The sequence below is a fragment of the Geotrypetes seraphini genome, chromosome 6 (assembly GCF_902459505.1).
Source record: "Geotrypetes seraphini chromosome 6, aGeoSer1.1, whole genome shotgun sequence".
NCBI lineage: Eukaryota > Metazoa > Chordata > Amphibia > Gymnophiona > Dermophiidae > Geotrypetes > Geotrypetes seraphini.
The window spans coordinates 180,712,975-180,734,392 of record NC_047089.1 but is presented as its reverse complement, the minus strand read 5'-3'; the positions used below and the strand labels follow the sequence as shown (position 1 = coordinate 180,734,392).

At 43.7% G+C, this 21,418-nt stretch overlaps 1 protein-coding gene across 1 annotated transcript in view; it reads right to left on the bottom strand.

Annotated features, from left to right (window-relative positions):
- RACGAP1 (Rac GTPase activating protein 1) overlaps window positions 1-21,418 on the bottom strand; it is a 94,526-nt gene that overhangs the window by 26,135 nt on the left and 46,973 nt on the right. The window contains exons 7-10 of the mRNA XM_033947527.1: window positions 19,418-19,495; window positions 13,093-13,210; window positions 12,546-12,661; window positions 12,087-12,251 (exon numbers count right to left, since the gene is read on the bottom strand). Coding sequence (XP_033803418.1) covers window positions 12,087-12,251; window positions 12,546-12,661; window positions 13,093-13,210; window positions 19,418-19,495 — 477 coding nt within the window. The remainder of the gene's footprint in view (window positions 1-12,086; window positions 12,252-12,545; window positions 12,662-13,092; window positions 13,211-19,417; window positions 19,496-21,418) is intronic.

Below are 21,418 nucleotides of genomic sequence, written 5' to 3'. Positions count from 1 at the left end.
TGGAAAACAGTGAAAGGTGGATCGGCCACTAGTGCATGCAGCTCACTGACCCTCCTGGCAGAAGTGAGAGCGATAAGGAAGACCACTTTCCAAGTGAGAAATTTGAAATGCGCTGTGGCCAAAGGTTCAAAAGGAGGCTTCATTAAAGCAGAGAGAACCACATTGAGATCCCAGACCACAGAGGGGGGCTTGAGAGGCGGTTTCACACTGAAAAGGCCCCTCATGAACCTAGAAACCAAAGGATGAGCCGAGAGGGGTTTTCCATGAATTGGCTCATGAAAGGCAGCAATGGCACTAAGATGAACTCTGATAGAAGTAGATTTGAGACCAGAGTCAGATAAGGAAAGAAGATAGTCCAACACCAGTCCCACTGCTAGAGACATGGGATTATGGTGATGTAAGAGGCACCAGGAAGAAAACCGAGACCACTTCTGCTGATAACACTGAAGCGTAGCCGGTTTCCTGGAAGCATCAATGATAGAACGGACAGGCTGAGAAAGGAGTGAGTGAGCCGAAGTCAGCCCGAGAGATACCAAGCTGTCAGGTGCAGAGACTGCAAGTTGGGATGCAGTAGGGTCTGCTGATGCTGAGTAAGCAGAGAAGGAAAGAGTGGAAGAAGTATGGGTTCCCTGGAACTGAGTTGAAGTAGAAGGGAGAACCAATGTTGTCTGGGCCACCGTGGAGCGATGAGAATCATGGTGGCTCGTTCCCTCCTGAGCTTGAACAATGTCTGCAGCATGAGCGGGAGAGGAGGAAATGATTGGTCCAATCCAGAAGAAATGCATCGGGTGCCAGACGGTGAGGAGAGTAGAGTCTGGAGCAAAACAGCGGCACTGATGATTGTGAGGAGCTGCAAAAAGGTCCACTTGAGGAGTGCCCCATTGAGCGAAAATGGACTGGAGAGTCAAGGGGTCGAGAGTCCATTCGTGAGGTTGGAGAATTCTGCTGAGATTGTCTGCTAAGGAATTTTGCTCCCCTTGAATGTAGATAGCCTTCAGAAATAAATGATGAGTTGTCGCCCAAGACCAAATCCGTTGGGCTTCCTGACACAACAGGCGAGAGCCCGTCCCTCCCTGTTTGTTGATGTAATACATTGCAACTTGATTGTCTGTGCAAATGAGAAGTACTTGAGGAAAGAGAAGATGTTGAAAGGCCTTGAGGGCATAAAACATCGCTCGGAGTTCCAGGAAATTGATGTGGTGTTTCTTTTCCTGGGCAGTCCAAAACCCCTGAGTTTGGAATTCGTTCAGGTGAGCTCCCCAGGCGTCTGTGGTGATCACAAAGTGATGAGGAGGTAGATGGAACAGTAGACCTCTGGATAGATTTGAAGATGTCAACCACCAAAGAAGAGACGAGGTCACAGATATGTGTTGTGAACAAGGATCCGTCGCTTGTGACCACTGAGTCGCTAGGACCCATTGAGGAGTACGCAGGTGGAGACGTGCGAAGGGTGTGACATGTACTGTGGAGGCCATGTGCCCCAAGAGCACCATCATGTAATTTGCAGAGATTGTAGTCTGTTGAAACACCTGCTGACATAGATGAAGGATGGTCTGAAGGCGGTTGGATGGAAGAAACGCCCTCATCAGAACAGTGTCCAGAATGGCTCCAATGAATTGAAGTCGCTGAGTCGGAATGAGGTGCGACTTGGGTAGATTGATTTCAAACCCCAATAGTCGAAGGAAGAGAATGGTCTGATTGGTGGTAAGCAGAACCGCCTGAGGTGAATGAGCCTTGATCAGCCAGTCGTCCAGATAAGGGAAGACTTGAAAGTTGTGAGAGCAGAGATAGGCCGCTACCACAATCAGACATTTGGTGAACACCCTGGGAGAGGAGGCCAGACCGAAGGGTAGCACCTTGTACTGATAATGATGTTGATTGATGAGAAAGCGTAGATATTGCCTGGACGTCAGATGGATAGGAATATGTGTGTAAGCCTCTTTGAGATCGAGGGAGCATAGCCAGTCGCCCTGAGAGAGAAGAGGGTAGAGGGTGGAAAGAGAGCATTTTGAACTTCTCCTTGACCAAACACAGGAAGACGTCCCCCCATCTGAAGAGCTGAAAACAATTTCAAGAGTAGCACTGGAGGAAGAAGACTGGCCCTATACCATAGACGTGGACTTACGACCCCCAAGAAACCCCCGAATAAAGAAGATGGGGATCATCGTAGGTGACTCCATTATACGTCACGTGGACAGCCACACCGCAGGAGGAAGAGAGGACAGAATCGTCACCTGTCTGCCTGGAGCAAGAGTGAAGGATGTGGCCAACAGGATCTCCAGGATCATAGACAGCGCAGGGGAAGAGGATACTGCTGTGCTCATCCACGTGGGAACAAATGATGTGAGCGGACGGAAGTCTGACAGGGAAGAGATGAAGGGCCAGCTCCACTCACTTGGAAGACAGCTGAAGATCAGGGAGGTGAAGGTGGCCTTCTCCGAGATCCTCCCAGTACCAAGAGCAGATGGAAAGAGACAAGGGGAATTGCAAGCTATTAACGCCTGGATGAGACGATGGTGCGAAGAAGAAGGCTTTGACTTCGTGCGCAACTGGACGGCGTTCTGGGGAAAAAGCAAATACTACAGAAAGGACGGACTACACCTCAACAAGGAAGGAGCAAGAGTATTGGCAGGCAACATGAAGAAGGCCATCGAGAAGGCTTTAAACTAATAAATAGGGGAAAGCCGACAGTCGATCACCAGTCGATGGCACGGACGACAGGATGCCCCGATGAAGGAACAATGGGCTACTACTCATACACAGGAGAGGACGACCTCACAGCAAATAAGGAAGACAAGGCAGGAAGGGACAACTCAGACACAGGAGGGGATGACCGCACAGCAAACAAGGGAGACAACACTGGAGCGGTTAAGGATACCGTGAAAGAAACAGTAGGGACAGCAAAGAGTAGAAAGTCCAAAAAAGTAACACGAAGAGAACTCAAATGTATGTATACGAATGCTAGAAGTCTAGGAAACAAAATGGGGGAACTAGAGACAATAGCAAGACATGATAAGTTGGAAATCATTGGCATAACAGAAACATGGTGGAATGAAGAAAACAAATGGGACACAGTACTTCAGGGATACAAACTATATAGAAGAGATCGAGTAGGGCAGAAAGGTGGAGGTATTGCCCTATATGTTCAGGAAGGAGTAGAATCTGTTGAAGTGGCTACGACGGAAACAAAAGAGAAGCTAGAGTCCCTCTGGGTCAAGATTTCTGGCCAAAACAGCGCAGACACGAAAATTGGCCTTTACTATCGTCCCCCAGGACAGGAGGAGGAAATTGACTCAGAAATGATATAGGAAATCAAACGAGAATGCAAGACGGGCAATGTAATAATATTGGGAGACTTCAATTTCCCGAGGATAGACTGGAAACTAGGAACCTCCAACTGCGGCAAGGAGGCCAAGTTCCTGGAGGCGCTAGGGGATTGCTTCCTGGAACAAATGGTAAAAGAGCCGACAAGAGGCAACGCCACCCTGGACTTGGTGCTAAATGGCCTCACGGGACCGACAAAAGAAGTAGAAGTTACGGTACCGCTGGGGACGAGCGATCACAATTTGATCAACTTTAAGCTTGACATCGGGAATAGAAAAAGTGCCAAAACCTTAACCAAAACCTTTAACTTTAAAAAGGGCAAATACGATCGCATGAGAGCCATGGTGAAACAACGACTCAAGAAAAAGGTGGACAAACTTGAAACAGTAGACCAGGCATGGTCCCTACTGAAAAATACTATCACAGAAGCACAAAATCTACACATTCCAAGGATCTCCAAAGAAGGGAGAACAAAAGGTAAGGGAGAACCGGCATGGCTTACCAGACAGGTGAGGGAAGCCATAAAAGAAAAGAAGGACTCTTTCAAAAAATGGAAACACATGAAAACAACCGAAGCATGGAAAAAACATAAAGACGATCAGAAGAAATGTCACAAGGCGGTGAGGGATGCCAAAAAGGACTATGAGGAAAAAATAGCGCAAGAGGCCAAAAACTTCAAGCCTTTCTTTAGATACTTGAAAGTGAAAAAACCCGCAAAAGAGGCGGTGGGACCCCTGGACGACCAGGGAAGAAAAGGGTACATTAAGGAAGATAAACAAATTGCGGACAAACTAAATTCCTTCTTTGCGTCCGTCTTTACGGAGGAGGATACCGCAAAAATACCAGAAGCAGTGAAAGTGTTTAGTGGAGTAATAGAAGACAGCCTCACCACAGTTGAAGTGGAGTTGGACCAGATATACTACCAGATTGACAAACTTAAGTGACAAATCCCCTGGACCGGATGGAATTCACCCGAGAGTCTTAAAGGAATTGAAGGTTGAAATCGGAGAGTTATTGCAAAAACTTGCCAATCTGACAATCAGAACTGGACAGATACCAGATGACTGGAAGATAGCGAACGTCACGCCAATTTTCAAAAAAGGATCGAGAGGAGAACCGGGCAACTACAGACCTGTGAGCCTTATGTCTGTCCCTGGAAAGATGGTTGAAGCACTGATCAAGGATAGCATAGTCCGGCACTTAGATACACATGACTTGCTGAAACCCAGTCAACATGGGTTCAGGAAAGGGAAATCATGTTTAACGAATTTGCTTCAATTTTTTGAGACCGTGAACAAGCAAATTGATAGTGGAATGCCGGTGGACATAATATATTTGGACTTCCAGAAAGCATTCGACAAAGTTCCACACGAAAGACTTCTCAGGAAACTACAAAGCCATGGAATAGAGGGAGATATACAAAGGTGGATAGGCAAATGGCTGGAAAACAGGAAGCAGAGAGTGGGCATAAATGGGAAGTTCTCAGACTGGGAGAAAGTGACTAGTGGTGTGCCCCAGGGCTCAGTACTTGGGCCGATCCTATTTAATATTTATATCAATGACCTGGAAGACAGAATATCCAGTGAGATCATTAAGTTTGCAGACGACACAAAGCTATGCCGGGCTATCAGATCACAGTAAGATAGCGAGGAACTCCAGAGCGACTTGTATCAGTTAGAGAAATGGGCAGAGCAATGGCAGATGAAGTTCAACGTGGAGAAATGCAAAGTAATGCATTTAGGTAGTAAGAATAAGGAACACGAGTATAGAATGTCAGGCGCAACTCTGGGTAAGAGCGAACAAGAAAAGGACCTGGGTGTACTGATAGATAGGACCCTGAAGCCATTGGCACAATGAACGGCAGCGGCAAAGAAAGCAAACAGAATGTTAGGCATGATAAAGAAAGGAATCACGAGTAGATCGAAGAAAGTCATAATGCCGCTTTATAGAGCAATGGTCAGACCACACTTGGAATACTGTGTCCAACATTGGTCTCCCAACCTAAAGAAGGATATAAAACTGCTGGAGAGGGTGCAGAGACGAGCAACGAAGCTAATAAGAGGTATGGAGAACTTGGAATATGAGGAACGACTCAAGAAACTGGGACTGTTCTCCCTTGAGAAGAGGAGGCTGCGAGGGGACATGATAGACGTTCAAAATACTGAAAGACATCGATAAAATAGAGCAGAAAAACAAATTATTTACATTGTCCAATGTGACACGGACAAGAGGACATGGTTTGAAGCTAAGGGGGGACAAGTCCAGGACAAATGTCAGGAAGTTCTGCTTCACGCAGCGAGTGGTGGACGCCTGGAATGCTCTTCCACAGGAGGTTATTAAGGAATCCACTGTGCTAGGATTCAAAGGCAAATTAGATGCACATCTCCTTACGAGAGGCATAGAGGGATATGAGTGATTAAAACTACATCAGGTGCAGTGTTCCCTCTAAGCGGGCGGGTGTTGTGAGCAAAATTTTTTCACTGTGAGCTAAAAATATCGGGCGCCAGCAAGTTATGAGCCAAATAAATATGTTGTCAAAGTTGCTGATACATGAGGACGAGGTATTCAAAGGAATTTTAGGCCTACACGCTAAATTAAATAACGTTAAATAATATTTTTAAGAACACAAAACAACGCATTAATTCTTGAAAGTACAAAATTCTTTATTTTTTTTTTTTACCAGAAAAACTCAAATTTATTTTAAAACAGCTGTCACTAACACTACCAAGATTATCAGGGGGGACTGGGAGGGAGGGGAAATCTAATTTGAGGCAAACTGTTTTAATTTTTCAGAGATTGTTATAACATGTACTCCAAGCATTAGAAAATATAGCGAAAATGTTATTTTTTTGCATTATAATGTTCTTTTGCCAAAAATCAACTGACATCCATCTGCCTTCTGCTCTCTCTCCCTTCTTCTCACTTCCATCATCTGTCCCCTTCTCTCTCTCTCTCATCTCCTCCATTCCATCATCTGCCCCTTCTCTCTCTCTCTCTCTCTCCCCCCCCCAACTTCCATCATCTGCCCCCCTTCCCCTCACCTTTGTGGGTCACTTTCTTTCCCCTGAGGGTGGCTCATGTCACAGGGGAAGCTTTGGCCGAGCAGAACCGCTTGATTGACAGTGGAACTTACTTGATTGATGTCGATGCTGGGGCCCGTTGCCGTTTGAAGGAAAAAAAAAAAGGTGGAAAAAAGGAACTTGTAAAGGCGAGAGGAAGGGAAACCTCCAGGACAGCTGCTTTTTGCCCTCCTTCAGCGGCCCAAGAGTTCAGACCAGCAGCGGCAGCTCTGTATGCTTTTAACTTCGGCACAGAGCTGCCCCTAATCAATAGTTTAGCGCGGTTTCATGAGGCAGCCTCGGGGCCTTTGATAGCCGGCCCGCTTCGATGATGCGATGTGGGCCGGCCTAGCAAAGGCCCCGAGGCTGCTTTATGAAACCGCGCTAAACTATTGATTAGGGGCAGCTCTGTGCCGAAGTTAAAAGCATACACAGCTGCCGCTGCTGGTCTGGAGGTGCGGAGACAAGGCAGGAGGCAAACGCGGTGGAAGGCAGGAGTCCCGGCACAGCGACTGCAACAGGAAGTTGCAAGTCAGCTGACGCCGGCCTTTCGTTGCGGCGGGGACCGAATCCTTTGCGGACCGGCGGTTGAAGAACTGTGCTCTACACTGTGTGCGCTGTGACGAGAAACTTGTGCGCTGCGAGGTAATATTTTGTGCGCCTGCGCACCCCAGCGCAGCTTAGCGGGAACACTGATCAGGTGTATACCTGACTGGGCCTCCGCGTGTGCGGATCGCCGGACTCGATGGACCATGGGTCTGATCCGGAGATGGCAGTTCTTATGTTCTTATCTAAGATAGGTCTGAAGTCTCCGGTCTTTTTGGGGACTAGAAAGTACCGGGAGTAAAATCCCTGACCTCGCTGATCTTGAGGAACTTCTTCAATGGCATTGAGAAGAAGGAGGGAGTGAACCTCTTGAGCGAGAAGGAGGGACTGAGACTTGTTGGAAGCAGACTCTTTTGGCAGGCCTAACGGCGGAGGAGTCTGAAAATTGAGGGAGTAGCCGTGGGCTATGATCGAGAGCACCCACTGGGCGGTGGTGATTACTTCCCATCGAGAGAGAAAAATGTGTAGTCGACCTCCTATGGGCTGTGGAAGAGGACATGAGGAGTGAAGACTGGCAATGCCCTGGAGAAGGGAGTCAAAAGGGCTGAGTCAGCTTAGTCTGAGTGACAGGCTTTACGGCAGGCGGCTGTTGCCGACGCGCCTGTTGTTGCTGTTGTCGTTGCCTCCGAGGTTGAGGAGGATGAGGCTGAACCGGCCGAGCAGAAAACCGCCTCTGATACGATGGCTGCTGTCTAAAAGGACGAGGAGGAGGAGGCTTCTTCTTATTTTTCAATAAGGTATCCCACCTCATCTCATGGGCAGAAAGCTTTTGAGTGGTGGTATCCATAGATTCTCCAAACAGCTCATCCCCCAGGCAGGGAGCATTGGCAAGGCGGTCCTGGTGGTTCACATCAAGGTCTGAGAGTCGAAGCCATGCCAATCGTCTCATCGCTACAGACATAGCAGTGGCTCGGGATGTCAGTTCAAAAGTATCATAGATGGAACGGACCATAAACTTCCTGAGTTGCAAGAGACTGGAAGTGCATTGTTGAAATGCAGGAAGCTTGCGGTCAGGAATATACTTCTGAAAAGTGGCCACCTGTTGGATCAGATGTTTCAGGTAAAAGGAGAAGTGAAACGCATAGTTACCTGAACGGTTGGCCAACATCGCATTTTGGTAAAGCCGTTTACCAAATTTATCCATGGCCTTGCCCTCTCTGCCAGGAGGGACAGAGGCATACACACTAGAGCCTGCAGATTTTTTGAGGGTTGACTCCACCAGCAGAGATTCATGGGGAAGCTGATGTTTGTCAAACCCTGGAATAGGAATCACTTTATAAAGCGATTCCAGTTTCCTGGGGGCTCCTGGAATGGTTAGAGGAGTTTCTAAATTTTTGTAAAATGTTTCCCTCAAGATATCATGGAGGGGTAACTTTAAAAATTCTTTAGGAGGTTGGTCAAAATCCAAAGCATCGAGAAATGCCTTGGATTTTTTTTGAGTCAGACTCTAGGGGGATTGAAAGCGTGTCTGACATCTCCTTAAGAAACTTGGTGAAGGACGAGTGCTCTGGCTTACTAGCAGGATCCTGCACCGATGGATCATCCTCATCCGATGAATAATCTTCCTCGGTACCGAGGGGATCGTCAGAATCATCCCACAAATCTGGGTCCCGTACCGATGGAAGACGGCCCTGAGAAAGGGGAGTAGAGGATTCGGTATGCTTGGTTTTGCATACCGATTTGCCTGAACGCATCGACACTGTACCCGGTGACTGTACAGCAGTACGGGTGTCAGAGAACGGTACTGGATCAGAAGCCGAGTAAGCAGTACGCCGAAGAGACTTCAGCTCTGCCGACAGAACAGGCATAGATACGGAAGGGGCAGATTTTTGCGGTGCCGATAACGTCAATGCCGATAAAATAGGCTGGTCGACAATCGGCACCAAAGGCTCAGTAGGTACAGACACTGGAAGGTTCGGAGTCAGCAGAGCCGGGAGCAAGTGTTGCAATTGCTCCCTAAGCTGGACCTGGAGGATGGATGCAATACGCTCATCCAGAGACGGTCCCGATGGCACCGGTACCGCTTTTTTCTTACTCGGTACCTGCGGTGCAGCTCGACGCTCAGGCGAAGTCGATGCCGATGAAGAGGCAGTGACTTCAATGGGAGCGGAGCGCTTGCGGGGCCGGCGCACAGTCTGCAGGACTTGGCTCACTGCATGTTCGACTGGCGGGCCAAGAACAGTAGGGGATGGCTTCTTAGCCAGCTTACCTACCGGGTTCGACACCGGCGATGGATCTTGCGGTGTCGACACCACCGGTGTCGACTTGGAGGAAGTTGCAGGAGTCGATGCCGGTGGAACTTCCATAGCGGTACCGAAAAGAATCCGCTGCTGTATTTGGCGATTTTTCAGAGTTCTCTTTTGAAGAGAACTGCAGCGGGTGCACGTTTCTGCCCTATGGTCCGGACCCAGACACTGAAGGCACCACTTGTGCGGGTCGGATAAAGATATAGGGCGCGCACACCGCTGACACGTTTTAAAACCCGGTGAAGGGGGCATGAAGGGAAAAACGGCTGTAGCAAAATCGAAGCCCGAGGCTTCGTTGGTGCCAACAGGCCCCGTCGGGGCCGACCGAAAAAAGTCGAAAAAAATTGACTTTTTTTTTTTTTTTTTTACAAACGAAAGAAAACAAGAGAGAGAACAAGTTCTCGAAGAAAAAATAACGCGCGAGCGGGAAGGCGAGTACAAAGGAAAAAGATTTCCAACAGCCATTGGAAACACGCGTCTTCTTAGCTCCGCAGAAACTGGGGACCGCGCGCCTACGTCGGGCGGGAAGGCGCACGCGCGGTGCGGCCTAGCTAGAACTTTCTAAGTTCTTAGATTGCAATCACTCTAAAATTGTCCTTACCGGGGCTCCATCGGTGCCGTCACCCATCAGTCAAGAATATGCTGCCTGCTTGTCCTGGGATAAACATGCTTCTTGGGCAGTTTGATAATCACTGCTGGAACCTGACCCGAGGGAGGCAGTAAGGCAAGTGTCTCGTCAGGAGAAGACTTATCAGATTTGCTCGAGGATGAGGACCCACCAAACAAGGATGGCTTGATTAAGGTTGAAGCCGAGGTCGAGGCAGAAGACGGAACCCCTATAAGCTTGACCGGAATCGAGGTCGAGGCCAGGGCAAGTGGATCCATACCTCCAAAGAGTTTTTCCACCTGAACTCGACAACAGTTGCAGGCGTGAGGTTGAAGGGTAGCACAGCAGGCACACGACTCCGGATGATGGTTAGGTTCCAAACACTGAATACACTACCGATGTGGGTCAGTGAGGGAGATTGCGCGCTGGCAACGGCTACACTTCTTGAAGCCTGTAATCGACTGGGATGTAAACGAGAAAATAGCCGCAGCTAAGTCGAAGCCCGGAGGCTGAGGCCGTAAGGCAGGCCCCGCCATGACCGAAAGAAAAAACAAACTAAATTTAAAAAAAAAATAAAACGTGCAAGAAACACAGCGACCCTGAAAAGAAATAAAACATGAGCCGTGGTGAGAGGAGTCTAGCGCAGAGTGTCAAAATAGGACTTCTTGTCTCCGCGAAAAACTGATAACTGAGAAGAGGCGTGCCTGCAGGAAGTAACTCATGCATGGGTGGTGAAGGGGCATATATTCTTTGTAAGTTTTTCTATTCTTGCTTATGTAAAAGGAACTGCTGAAACAGTTAACATTTTGCCAAGGAAAAAAAAACACAATGCCTTTTCTTTTTGTGTTCTGAGCTCTGTGTCTCCATTGTGTTCTGTAGTTCTTGTTTTGATAAGAAAAGGTGTATGCAGTACTCTGAATAAAGAAGAAGAGAGAGATGTGTGTGTATATGTGACAGCAGAACGAGGCTAATACAAATTGGGACCTGTGGTTGTTTCTGGCAGTGCGGCAGTTGCGAATTTTCTAAAATTCTACAAGCAAGTCTGCTTGCGAAGCTGTCCGTATCCTGGCTCCGTGGATGACGTCACCCACATATGAGAATATGCTGCCTGCTTGTCCTGGGATAATGGATAGTACACAGAGATGGGGTAGAATAGAGAGAGGTGAAAAGGAGGAACTACAATGTTTGATAGAAAAGAGTAAGGGGAAAAAAAGAGAGGGAAGCAAGGGGGTTTGTCTCATGGGCAACCTCCATGGTAGGGGATTACCTCCAATTTAAGATCCTTCTCTACATATCATTGAACTCTTCCAGCACTCCCTGGGAGTGTGGGTATCACTGGTTAAAAACCTCCGCTTTATAGATTAGATACCACATGGATATATACTGTTATGGAATTAATCTAAATGCCTGACTTGTAAGTAAATTTGGGCAATCCTTAAGTTGACAACAAAGAGCATAAATATAACAGAACTTATGAACCCCCTTGTACACCACCCCATCCCTAAACTCAGGATGATGCCACTTAGTAGTTCTTAGTCTCCCCATCTAATGGTAGGAGGTTACATACCCACTCATCAGGAATTGTCTGAAGAGATAAGGAATGACAATATTCCAACTGGGCAACATCTCCCCTACCACTGAATTCCAATCCAAAATATCAGGATCCCAGCTAAGATTCTGCCTCACAGCAAACCCTACATAAGACTAGAACTAGAAAGGACATGAAACAAAGCTTCTGAGTACAGAAATACAACTCTAAGGAGTCAACTGAAGAGTTTTTCTTAGTCTAAGATATAAAAGGAGAACATGCTTTCTGTGTATACAGGTGAAGAGATGGCCGAACTTGTGTAACTATTGGATCAAATTTTACATGAAGAAAATTTGGAACACTCATATTGATACACAAAAGTTCAATATTCTTTTCAAAACATAGCCTTGCAGTTTTTATTTTGTCTTTGATACTGTCATCATGATAACTGCCAAGCTAGCAATGTTAAAACACACAAGTTACTGGTAAAAATGAATTTGTTCAATCGATTTGTAAACTAAGAATCAACTCAGCTCTGCCTATTCAACCAGTAACCCTAAGAACTATATAGCTCTCTTATTCTTTCATTATGTAAGATTGTATTGCTGACTTTGATTGTAACCTCTTCGCTGATTGTCCAGCGCTTCTTGCTATAAACCACCTCAAACTTCTATGGCTTTGGCGGTATATAAGAATAAAATTATTATTATTATTACCTCTCCAATTCGTATAGGGGTGCCAATAACTGTTGGGATGCAGGGAAGAGGACATCGCTCCCGACATTCAGGGTGAGATACAACTCGGCAATCCCGGCATTTTAAGGACAATTTTCCAAACTTTATCCTCTTTCCACAAGGAACACATGACTCGGGTTTGATAACCTTGCAGGAAGAATAATTAAAGATAGAGAGCAATACCAGAGAATGCAAGACAATCTATGAATAGAGTAAACTAGCAGAACCAAACAATTTTATTCTATCCTTGAAGCCATAGTATATCCTGTAAAATTTGTCTTTTAGATTATCATTAAAAAAAGGGGGTGGGGGAGGGAGTTTGGGGATGCATACCCAATCAAGCTCTAAAGAAATCAGGTCTACAAATTCCTTGCAGAGACCAAATCCATTCCTAAAACCCAACCCCCTATTAAACATGTCCCATTGCCTATGAAAACATACCGTTTTAGATACAAAATCATGAAGCCGCATGCTTGCTATGTTCTTTGGAGTCTCGGGTTTGTGTTCCATCGGCTGACTCATTAGGGAAGTCTCACTGTTCCATGGCTGCAAGTTAGCTGGGGGGAAAACAAGGAAAATAATCTAACATTGCCATTGTTGGCCTGCTTAGTCATATTCACTCTGCTACTGCATTTCCAATGCAGGATGTTTCCTGTGTCTAAGCAGCAAAAAGGAGAAATTATGCCTTATCTGTTCTGAACCAGCAGGAGTTATCCCTTCCCACCAGCAGATGAAGGTAGAGAAAACTGAATTCAACCAGTGACATCACAAGCTATATTGTTTGGTACTCTCTGAACAATCCAGTATGCATCTGCCCAAGCTGCAGAAGGTCCCTTTTTCATAACATACCCAGAGTTATCAACCACTGCAACTGTAATGATAAGTAACTGAGCAAACCACCACAGAATCTAGTTTTAACAGTCAATATCCATCATGCTAAGACACAGATTGACATTTTATGTTTAAAAAAAACCTCCAAAAAACTTACCTGTTCTCCTACGGCTTCTAGTCCAATATGGCACAGTCTCAATAGTAGAAACAGCTTCAATCGGGCCTCCATCATTAGGCACTGTAACAGTAGTTTTTGCCACTATGGACTCATTTGCCTAAAACAAAAGAGAATTCAAATGTGTAGACACTATACTAAAACAGTTATGAGAAGGGAGGTAAGAGGCACCTGAAGTTTTACAGATTAGTCGTCTGGACAAGTGAATCGGAGGCACTACACAAATTCAACTAGGGGTTAAAGCAAAACTCCCCCAGTTGATAGCAAGATCAGGGTGTCATGGAATCCAAATGCATAATGTCTTCCAGACAAACAAACATTAATACAAACCACAAGAAACTGCCAAGTATCATTTTTATTTTTTTAATTCTTTATTCATTTTATGTTTTACATCAAGTGCACAGAAAGTAACAATTTAACTTTAATACATCACTTGAAATTCCACAAACATTTTCATTAAATAAAATTTATCCCCTTCCCTCCCACCATACTAATATCAAATAATACATATAATAATAAAGTCTTCCTTCCCTTCATAACAAATAATGAAACCCAAACCCCCCCATTCTTTCATTTATATTAATCAGGGAACAATGATATCTATTCATTACAATAATTTATTAATTGCCTCCACACATCCTTAAATTTATTAAAATATCCTTTTTGTTAATGGCTCCCATATTTTAATAAAACTTTTATTGTTTTGTAATGAATAGATATCATTTTTCTTTTGAAGATACACCATGTAAGGAAGGGAGGGGAATGTTTGGATAAAATGTAGAAATAAAATTAATAATAGGGATGGAGGGAGGGTAGGGTAAGGATTTCTTTTAAGTTAATAGAAGATAATGATAAGTTTTTCAAGTGTTTAACTAATAGCTCCCATATTTTAATAAAACTTTTATTGTTTTGTAATGAATAGATATCATTTTTCTTTTGAAGATACACCATGTAAGGAAGAGAGGGGGATGTTTGGATAAAATGTAGAAATAAAATTAATAATAGGGATGGAGGGAGGGTAGGGTAAGGATTTCTTTTAAGTTAATAGAAGATAATGATAAGTTTTTCAAGTGTTTAACTAAGTGTTGTTTCTTATAATTTTTGAATACTTTATGAGAGGGTAAAATGAATTAAGAAAAATAGTGTTGGGAGGGAAGGTGGGTTATGGGTTTATATATATATATATGGTTATGGGTATATATATATAACCCATGTATATATATATACATACATACATACACACACACATACAATTGTTATTGTTTTGATGAATTTATCAAGTGTTGTTACTGAGACTATGTATGATTTTTCTTGTACACTTGTTGAATGATTAAAAAGGAATAAAGAATTAAAAAATATATATCATTTTTGAACAGCTAATGTTCTTTCCATTTTATATATATGACACACTGATCTCCACAAAAACTATAATTCAATCTGTTCCAATTTTTCCAATTATACGTTATTAGTTGAATGGCAACTCTTGTCAGAATCAGTAAAAGTTTATTATTATTGGAAGATATTTGGCTCTTGGCTCTCATAGACATGCCAAATAAAACTGTATCATACGATAATGCCACATGATTCTCTAGCAAACAATTTATTTGGCCCCCAAATCGACTTCCAAAAAGCCAAAATAAATGGACAATAAAACAATAGATGATCTAAAGTCCCCGCATCGAGATGACAATGCCAACATCTATTAGACTTAGAGCAATCTAATTTTTGTAAACGAACAGGGGTCCAGAATGCTCTATGCAACAGGAAAAACCACGTTTGCCTCATAGATGCAGACATTGTACATTTCATCCTCCAAGACCAAATTCGTGACCATTGAGACGCAGTCATTTGATGCTTAATCTCAATGCTCCAAATATCTCTAAGTCCAGTTTTTGGTTTTTTATTCATATATCCACTGTGCGGCCTGGTGCCCCAGGAAGTCTGCCTGAAAGCATAAGAATTCTAAACTAAATTGATTAAGATTTTTCCATTCAGGGAACCCCACCTGAATAGCCTGCTTCAGTTGCAACCACCTATAACTTTGCGTTTTATCAAGGCCGAATTTATATTGCAACTGTGAAAAATCAAGCAGTTTACCATTAGATATAACATCATCTAACGTGCGTATACCTGCTTTTATCCAATACTTCCAGACAATCTTAAACCTGCCAATTTGAATCTTGGAATTCAGCCATATAGTTTGGTTTGTAGATTTTTGAATTGGAATAGGTGTTGAATTATTGAATATCGTAAAGTTTTCCATGTATCTATTAATATTCTGTTTTCTTTATACACTCTAGGCCAGGGGTGCCCAACGCGTCGATCGCGATCGACCAGTAGCTCAGGAAGGCAACTCGAGTCGATCGCACTCGTGTTGCCGTCCTGATCTACGGGCCGATCAGCCTTCCTCTCCAGTGTTCTCCAGCTCTCCAGCGGTCCGCCCAGCTGTCATCTGCCGCTGCTGAACATTAAAAAAACCCCCAAAAAAACCGGCTTGGAGATTTCAGCCCCTAGCGAACTTATGCTCCGGGCTCTAACGTGTGCGTGCAGGCTTCTCTTCTCTTCGAAACCGGAAGTTATGTCCGGGGAGGGGGGGGGGAGAAGGGAAGCCTGCACGCACATGTTGAGAGCCCTGAAGCAAGCGTTCGCTACGGGCTAAGGCGGGAGACGTGTTAGTGAAGCATTTCCTCTTCTTGCTGCCGGGTCCTGCCTACTTTCTGTTTCCGCGAAGGCAGGACCCGGCAGCATTTCCCCCAACAGTTCCTCGCGATGCTGGTCGGCCGAAGCAGGGAGAGGTTGGGGCGGCGTCGGCTTTCGGGCCTGTTATTGGTGGCGGTTTGGATCCTGGTCCCCGATGGCAGTGGCAGTGTCTTGGGGGAGGGCAGGGAGAAAGAAAGAAAGAAAAAGGGCAGGCAAGGAGACAGAAGGAAAGAAGAGAAACAGAAAAAAAGGAAAGGGAGGCAGAGAGAAAGAAAGGACAGGGAGAGAGGAAGGAAAAGTTGGGGGAGGGAATGAGGTGTGGAGGAGAGGAAGCATACAGGCTGAAAGAAGGGAAGAAAGACTGGATGCACAGTCAGAAGAAGAAAGTGCAACCAGAGACTCATGAAATCACCAGACAAGGTAGGAAAAATGATTTTATTTTAAATTTAGTGATCGAAATGTGTCTCAATTTATATCTGCTGTCTATATTTTACAATATGGTCCCCTTTTACTAAACCGCAATAGAGTTTTTTAGCGCAGGGAGCATATGAGCGTCGAGAGCAGCGCTGGGCATTCAGCGCAGCTCCCTGCGCTCTAAAAACTGCTATCGTGGTTTAGTAAAAAGGGAGGGGGTATATTTGTCTATTTTTGTATGGTTGTTACTGAGGTGATAGTGCATAGAGTCATCTGCTTTGACCTCTTTGAAAAACCCTGGAATAGGAATGATAATTAACATTTTCTATGCGTACAGTGTGCGTTGTGTTTTTTTTAAATTTTATTGTTGGTAGATCATTTTGACTTGGTCATTTTAAAAGTAGCTCGCAAGCCCAAAAAGTGTGGGCACCCCTGCTCTAGGCATTTTGGTACTAAGAACATGGCCAAGCCCGAGAGGAAACAGAAGCTGCCATTCCAACCCCAACCAGTCTGGGAGCTTTTCCATGAGCTCTGGGAGGACCCAATACATACCCTGGCGCATAATATAGGCTTGATGATACCTATAGAAATTGGGAAAATTTACCCCTCCCTCTGCAAATGACTTTTGTAGACACTAAGGCAATTCTAGCAATCTTACCCAGCCAAACAAATTTTGTAAGAATACTATTTAATTTTTTATAAAAAGACCACTGAAAAAAAAAATGTATCATACCCATTTGGTAACAAACCACAAGCAAAATCATCATCTTAATAGTTTGGACTCTCCCCCACCAATACAGATATAAAAGATTCCATTGCTCAAACAATTCTGTTACCTTCTGTAATAAAAATTTTTCATTCACTTTCAATGTTTCTTCTAGCATGTTTTTTATCCAAATACCTAAATATTTTATTCCTTCCTCTCTCCATAAAAAGGGAAATGAATCAAACAAACCTTTTGTGCAATGTACATTTAGAGGAAGAACTTCTGATTTATTCCAGTTTATTTTATAACCTGAAAATTTCCCAAATTTCTCTATCAATTCAAGCAAATATGGAATGGTTATTCCAGGATTCCTTAAATGAAGCAATATATCAACTGCATAAGCAGAGACCTTATATTCCCGACCATAATACGTAATATCCTGTTTCTCCTTTACTTGCTGAATAGCTAATAACAAGGGTTCTAATACTATATCAAAAAGTAAAGGAGACAAGGGACAACCTTGTCTAACCCCCCAATGCAAATTAAAACACTCTGAAAAATTATTATTAATATACAATCTAGCAACAGGGGAGCTATACAATGTTTGAATCATTTGTATAAATCCTGAACCTATATCAAACCAATCCATAGCCTGATACATGAAGGTCCATTCCACCCGATCAAAGGCCTTCTCTGCATCTAAGGATCTTTCATGGCTTTTGTTAAATATAACATATGAAAAGCCAACCTGTTATTATTGGAAGAATGTCTCTGAGCAACAAAGCCTGTTTGGTGCATACCAACTATGTAAGTGAGAGCCTTAGCCAAACGTAAAGCCAAAAGTTTAGCCAAAAGTTTTCCGTCTACATTAATTGAAGAAATAGGCCTGTAGTTTGAAACCAAAGTAGGATCTTTATTTGGCTTTGGTAAAACTACAGTCAACGATTCTGCCATAGTACCTGAAATGCAACCTTTAATTAATTGAGCCTGATATAAATTTAACAAATGAGGTAATAGGGTAATTTGGAATATATATATATATATGTATGTATGTATGTGTGTATATATATATATATATATATATATATATATATATATATAAAATCGGAGGTATGTATGTGTGTATGTATGTGCCGCGATCACGCAAAAACGGCTTGACCGATTTGAACGAAACTTGGTATGCAGATCCCTCACTACCTGGGGTGATATGTTCTGGGGGTCTCGCGGCCCACCTGCACACGTGGACGGAGCTACAAACAGAAAATCAGATTTCACCCATTCAAGTCAATGGAAAAAATGTAAAAAGCTGTGGGACCGATTTGAACGAAAATTGGTATACAGATCCCTCACTACCGGGGGTGATATGTTCTGGGGGTCTCGCGGCCCACCTGCACACGTGGGCGGAGCTACAAACAGAAAATCAGATTTCACCCATTCAAGTCAATGGAAAAAATGTAAGAAGCTGTGGGACCGATTTGAACGAAACTTGGTATGCAGATCCCTCACTACCTGGGGTGATATGTTCTGGGGGTCTCACGGCCCACCTGCACACGTGGGAAGGGTGGGTTCACCCAAGAATGTATATGTTCTTGCTCCTGGAGGTGAAACTAAAAATGTTGTTTATAATCAAGTTTTGTGTTAGTTGTATTGTATTCATTTTGTCAAATATTTCACATTATAATTTGAATATTGTACTTTTTATAAAGCTGTAAAAAAATAATTTCATTCACCACTATAAAGTATCTTTATTTGAATCCATTTACTGTGTTATTGCTATAATTAAATACCCGTGCAACGCCGGGGCATCAGCTAGTGTTTTATAAAATTCTACAGTAAAACCATCACCACCTGGAGCGGTCCCTACTCTAAGGGACTTCAATGCTGTTTGTAATTATTGAGTTATTTTCCCTTTAATGTATTTTTTCTTCCACAAACATATTGTAACTTTCCCACCCAATCCTCACGACTCATGTATGTTAACCTAGTATGTTTTTATTTAAAGTCATTGTATTTGTCTCTATTTTATTTGAATTGTACATCGCTTAGATACTCAATAAGCGATTTATCAAGCACTAATAAAACTTGAAACTTTTAATGATATAGGCTCTTCTAGATTTCTTTTTATATGATCAGGAATTTTTGGACCCTTAATTAATTCTAAAAATTCTAACCCATCTTTTTCTCTATCTAAATAAGGCTTAGAAGAATAAAGGGCTTTATAAAAATTAAAAAATTGTTTTAAGATAGGACCAATTCGAGAAAATGTATCTCCTTTTTCATCTTTAATTGCAATTATTTTTGTCTTTCTTTTTTTTGCCAAGTATCATATAGCTCTAATGCCATTCAGAAGCACTGCTTTACAACTAGCCTCCTTAGCCAATTAAAAACTATACAAATCATGATCCAGGTACAACACTCCAGAAAATGGATAGGGGCAGCACTGAACTATGAACAGTTTACACAAATAGTCACTGGTTACAGACTCACCTGGTCTACTGTGGCACCAATGGAGCGAGACCTCTTTGCAGGAGCTGGTGGGCCTTCTGTATGCTTCCTGGAAGAACGCTTCAAATAGTAGCAAATGTGGGTTAATAGGAGCACAAATGTTATGTTATGCGACTAAGTACACTCCCTAAATGATAGTTTATATAACAACTTTTTATTGAAAAAAGAACAAATTGCAAATACAAGCCCAAAATAAAGTGTACCATACAGTTATTACAAAGCAAGTTGGGCTAGCAAGACAAAACAAGTAAATCAATGAATTTTTATAACTTCCCTCCCCCTTTTTTTCTTACCAGCAGCCATTAATCCCTTCCCATCTCCTCCCTCCATGAATCAACCCACCACCAGCAAGTAAGTACTCCGCTTAATACACCACCTCTAGAGGTCCTAAGTACCAATGTGGATGGGACTCTTACGCATCCCCATCGTATTCAGCAGTCAACCCAAAGACAGTAACCCACACACACAAAAAAAATTCTGGATTACCAACCTGTACCATCCCAAACACTACCCTAATAAACCTCCTAAAACAAAGGGGATAAAAAGAACATTTATGTATTTAAGGCAGCAAAGAAGTGGTATTTAGTTGCTGATAGAGCAACCTCTGCAAAATGGCAGCCTTTTCCCTTCTCAGTGGATCCCAAGATGCATTAGGAGGGGGAAGGGCCGCCTATTTTGAAGAGGCAGCCCTATCGGCATGAGGAAGTGGGCATCCTTCTGCCAATTTTTTTATCTGAAGTACAGAAGATGTAGGGGGATGTCAAGGGGGTTAGGAGGGGTGTTGGGGTGATCAGTGGGTGGGAGGAAGGGAGAAAGGAATTGGGACTCAGCGGGAAGGAGAGAGAAATCATAGATCTCCCTGCCAGTTCTGGATATTATGTTGAAGGCATTGAAGACGGAGCAGGCCATGTTCTTTCTAGTCTCCAGCAGATTACACTGGTCAACAAAAAAATTTTTCTTTGCTACTGAGAACTTAAGAAGTGTTCTTAGTTAATTTAATGACACCAATTTCAGATCTATAATTGAAATTCAACTAGCATATCAGGTTTCTGAGCAACATGTTACTGATTTTCTTAGACAGTTTGCCATGTCCCCAGATCACTGCCATAATCACAGTATTCTCCTGATGGAAACTAAAGAAGCTCCCAGCTGGTCAAAGACCCTCATCATGTCATAAGGCGTCCGCCAGCTAATCCACTCCGGAAAGCTGAAAATCCAATCATGGAGAACCACAATATCAGGATCATGGCAAAGATTGAAATGGCATGCCCAGGCAACAAATGACATGGCCGTGGTCGCTCTGACCCTGGCCGCCGCAGAAACAAGGAGGCATTTGTGAATAAAACCTAGCCACCTGTCCTGAACATCTTTCAGAATCACCCCTTCATCAGAGGGTAGGGAGGTACGCTTGGAGACCTAAGCCTCAGCCAAAGCCATCTTTGAAGCAGCAAAGCGCTTGGAAAACTCTGGTGCCATAGGGTAAAGTCTCGCCATGGCTCAAGCACATTTCAGGGGATCCTCCGGGTTGTCCCAAAACTCCAAAAGAATCCAGACCAGATCCGTATTATCAGGAAAAGGAGGCAGAAAATGGTCTCTGATCTCTCAAAGAACATTCTGCTTGGACCGGCTGATCTGACTGTAGGCTTAATATCCACAGGGATTCTGAAATGAGATCCTCAAGGCGCTTGGCTTGAAAAACCTGTGAACAGACGGATCTTCCACTAGATCACGAGACCCACTTGAATCTTGATCATGAAGGTCAGCTAGGTTAGCTACATCAGCGGATGCCCCCAAGGTGTCTGAGGCAGTAGAGGGCTGTAAGGAGATGCAGATGTGATGGCCAGCATTGACCGCCTGCATTCCGGGGTCCCCATCTGTTATCACAGAGACAGACTGAAGTCCAATGGAGGGGAAGAACCAGCAGGCTGGGTGAACCACAGGCATGGGACTTTTTCTTTGCCATCAATCATGCCTGATACTTCA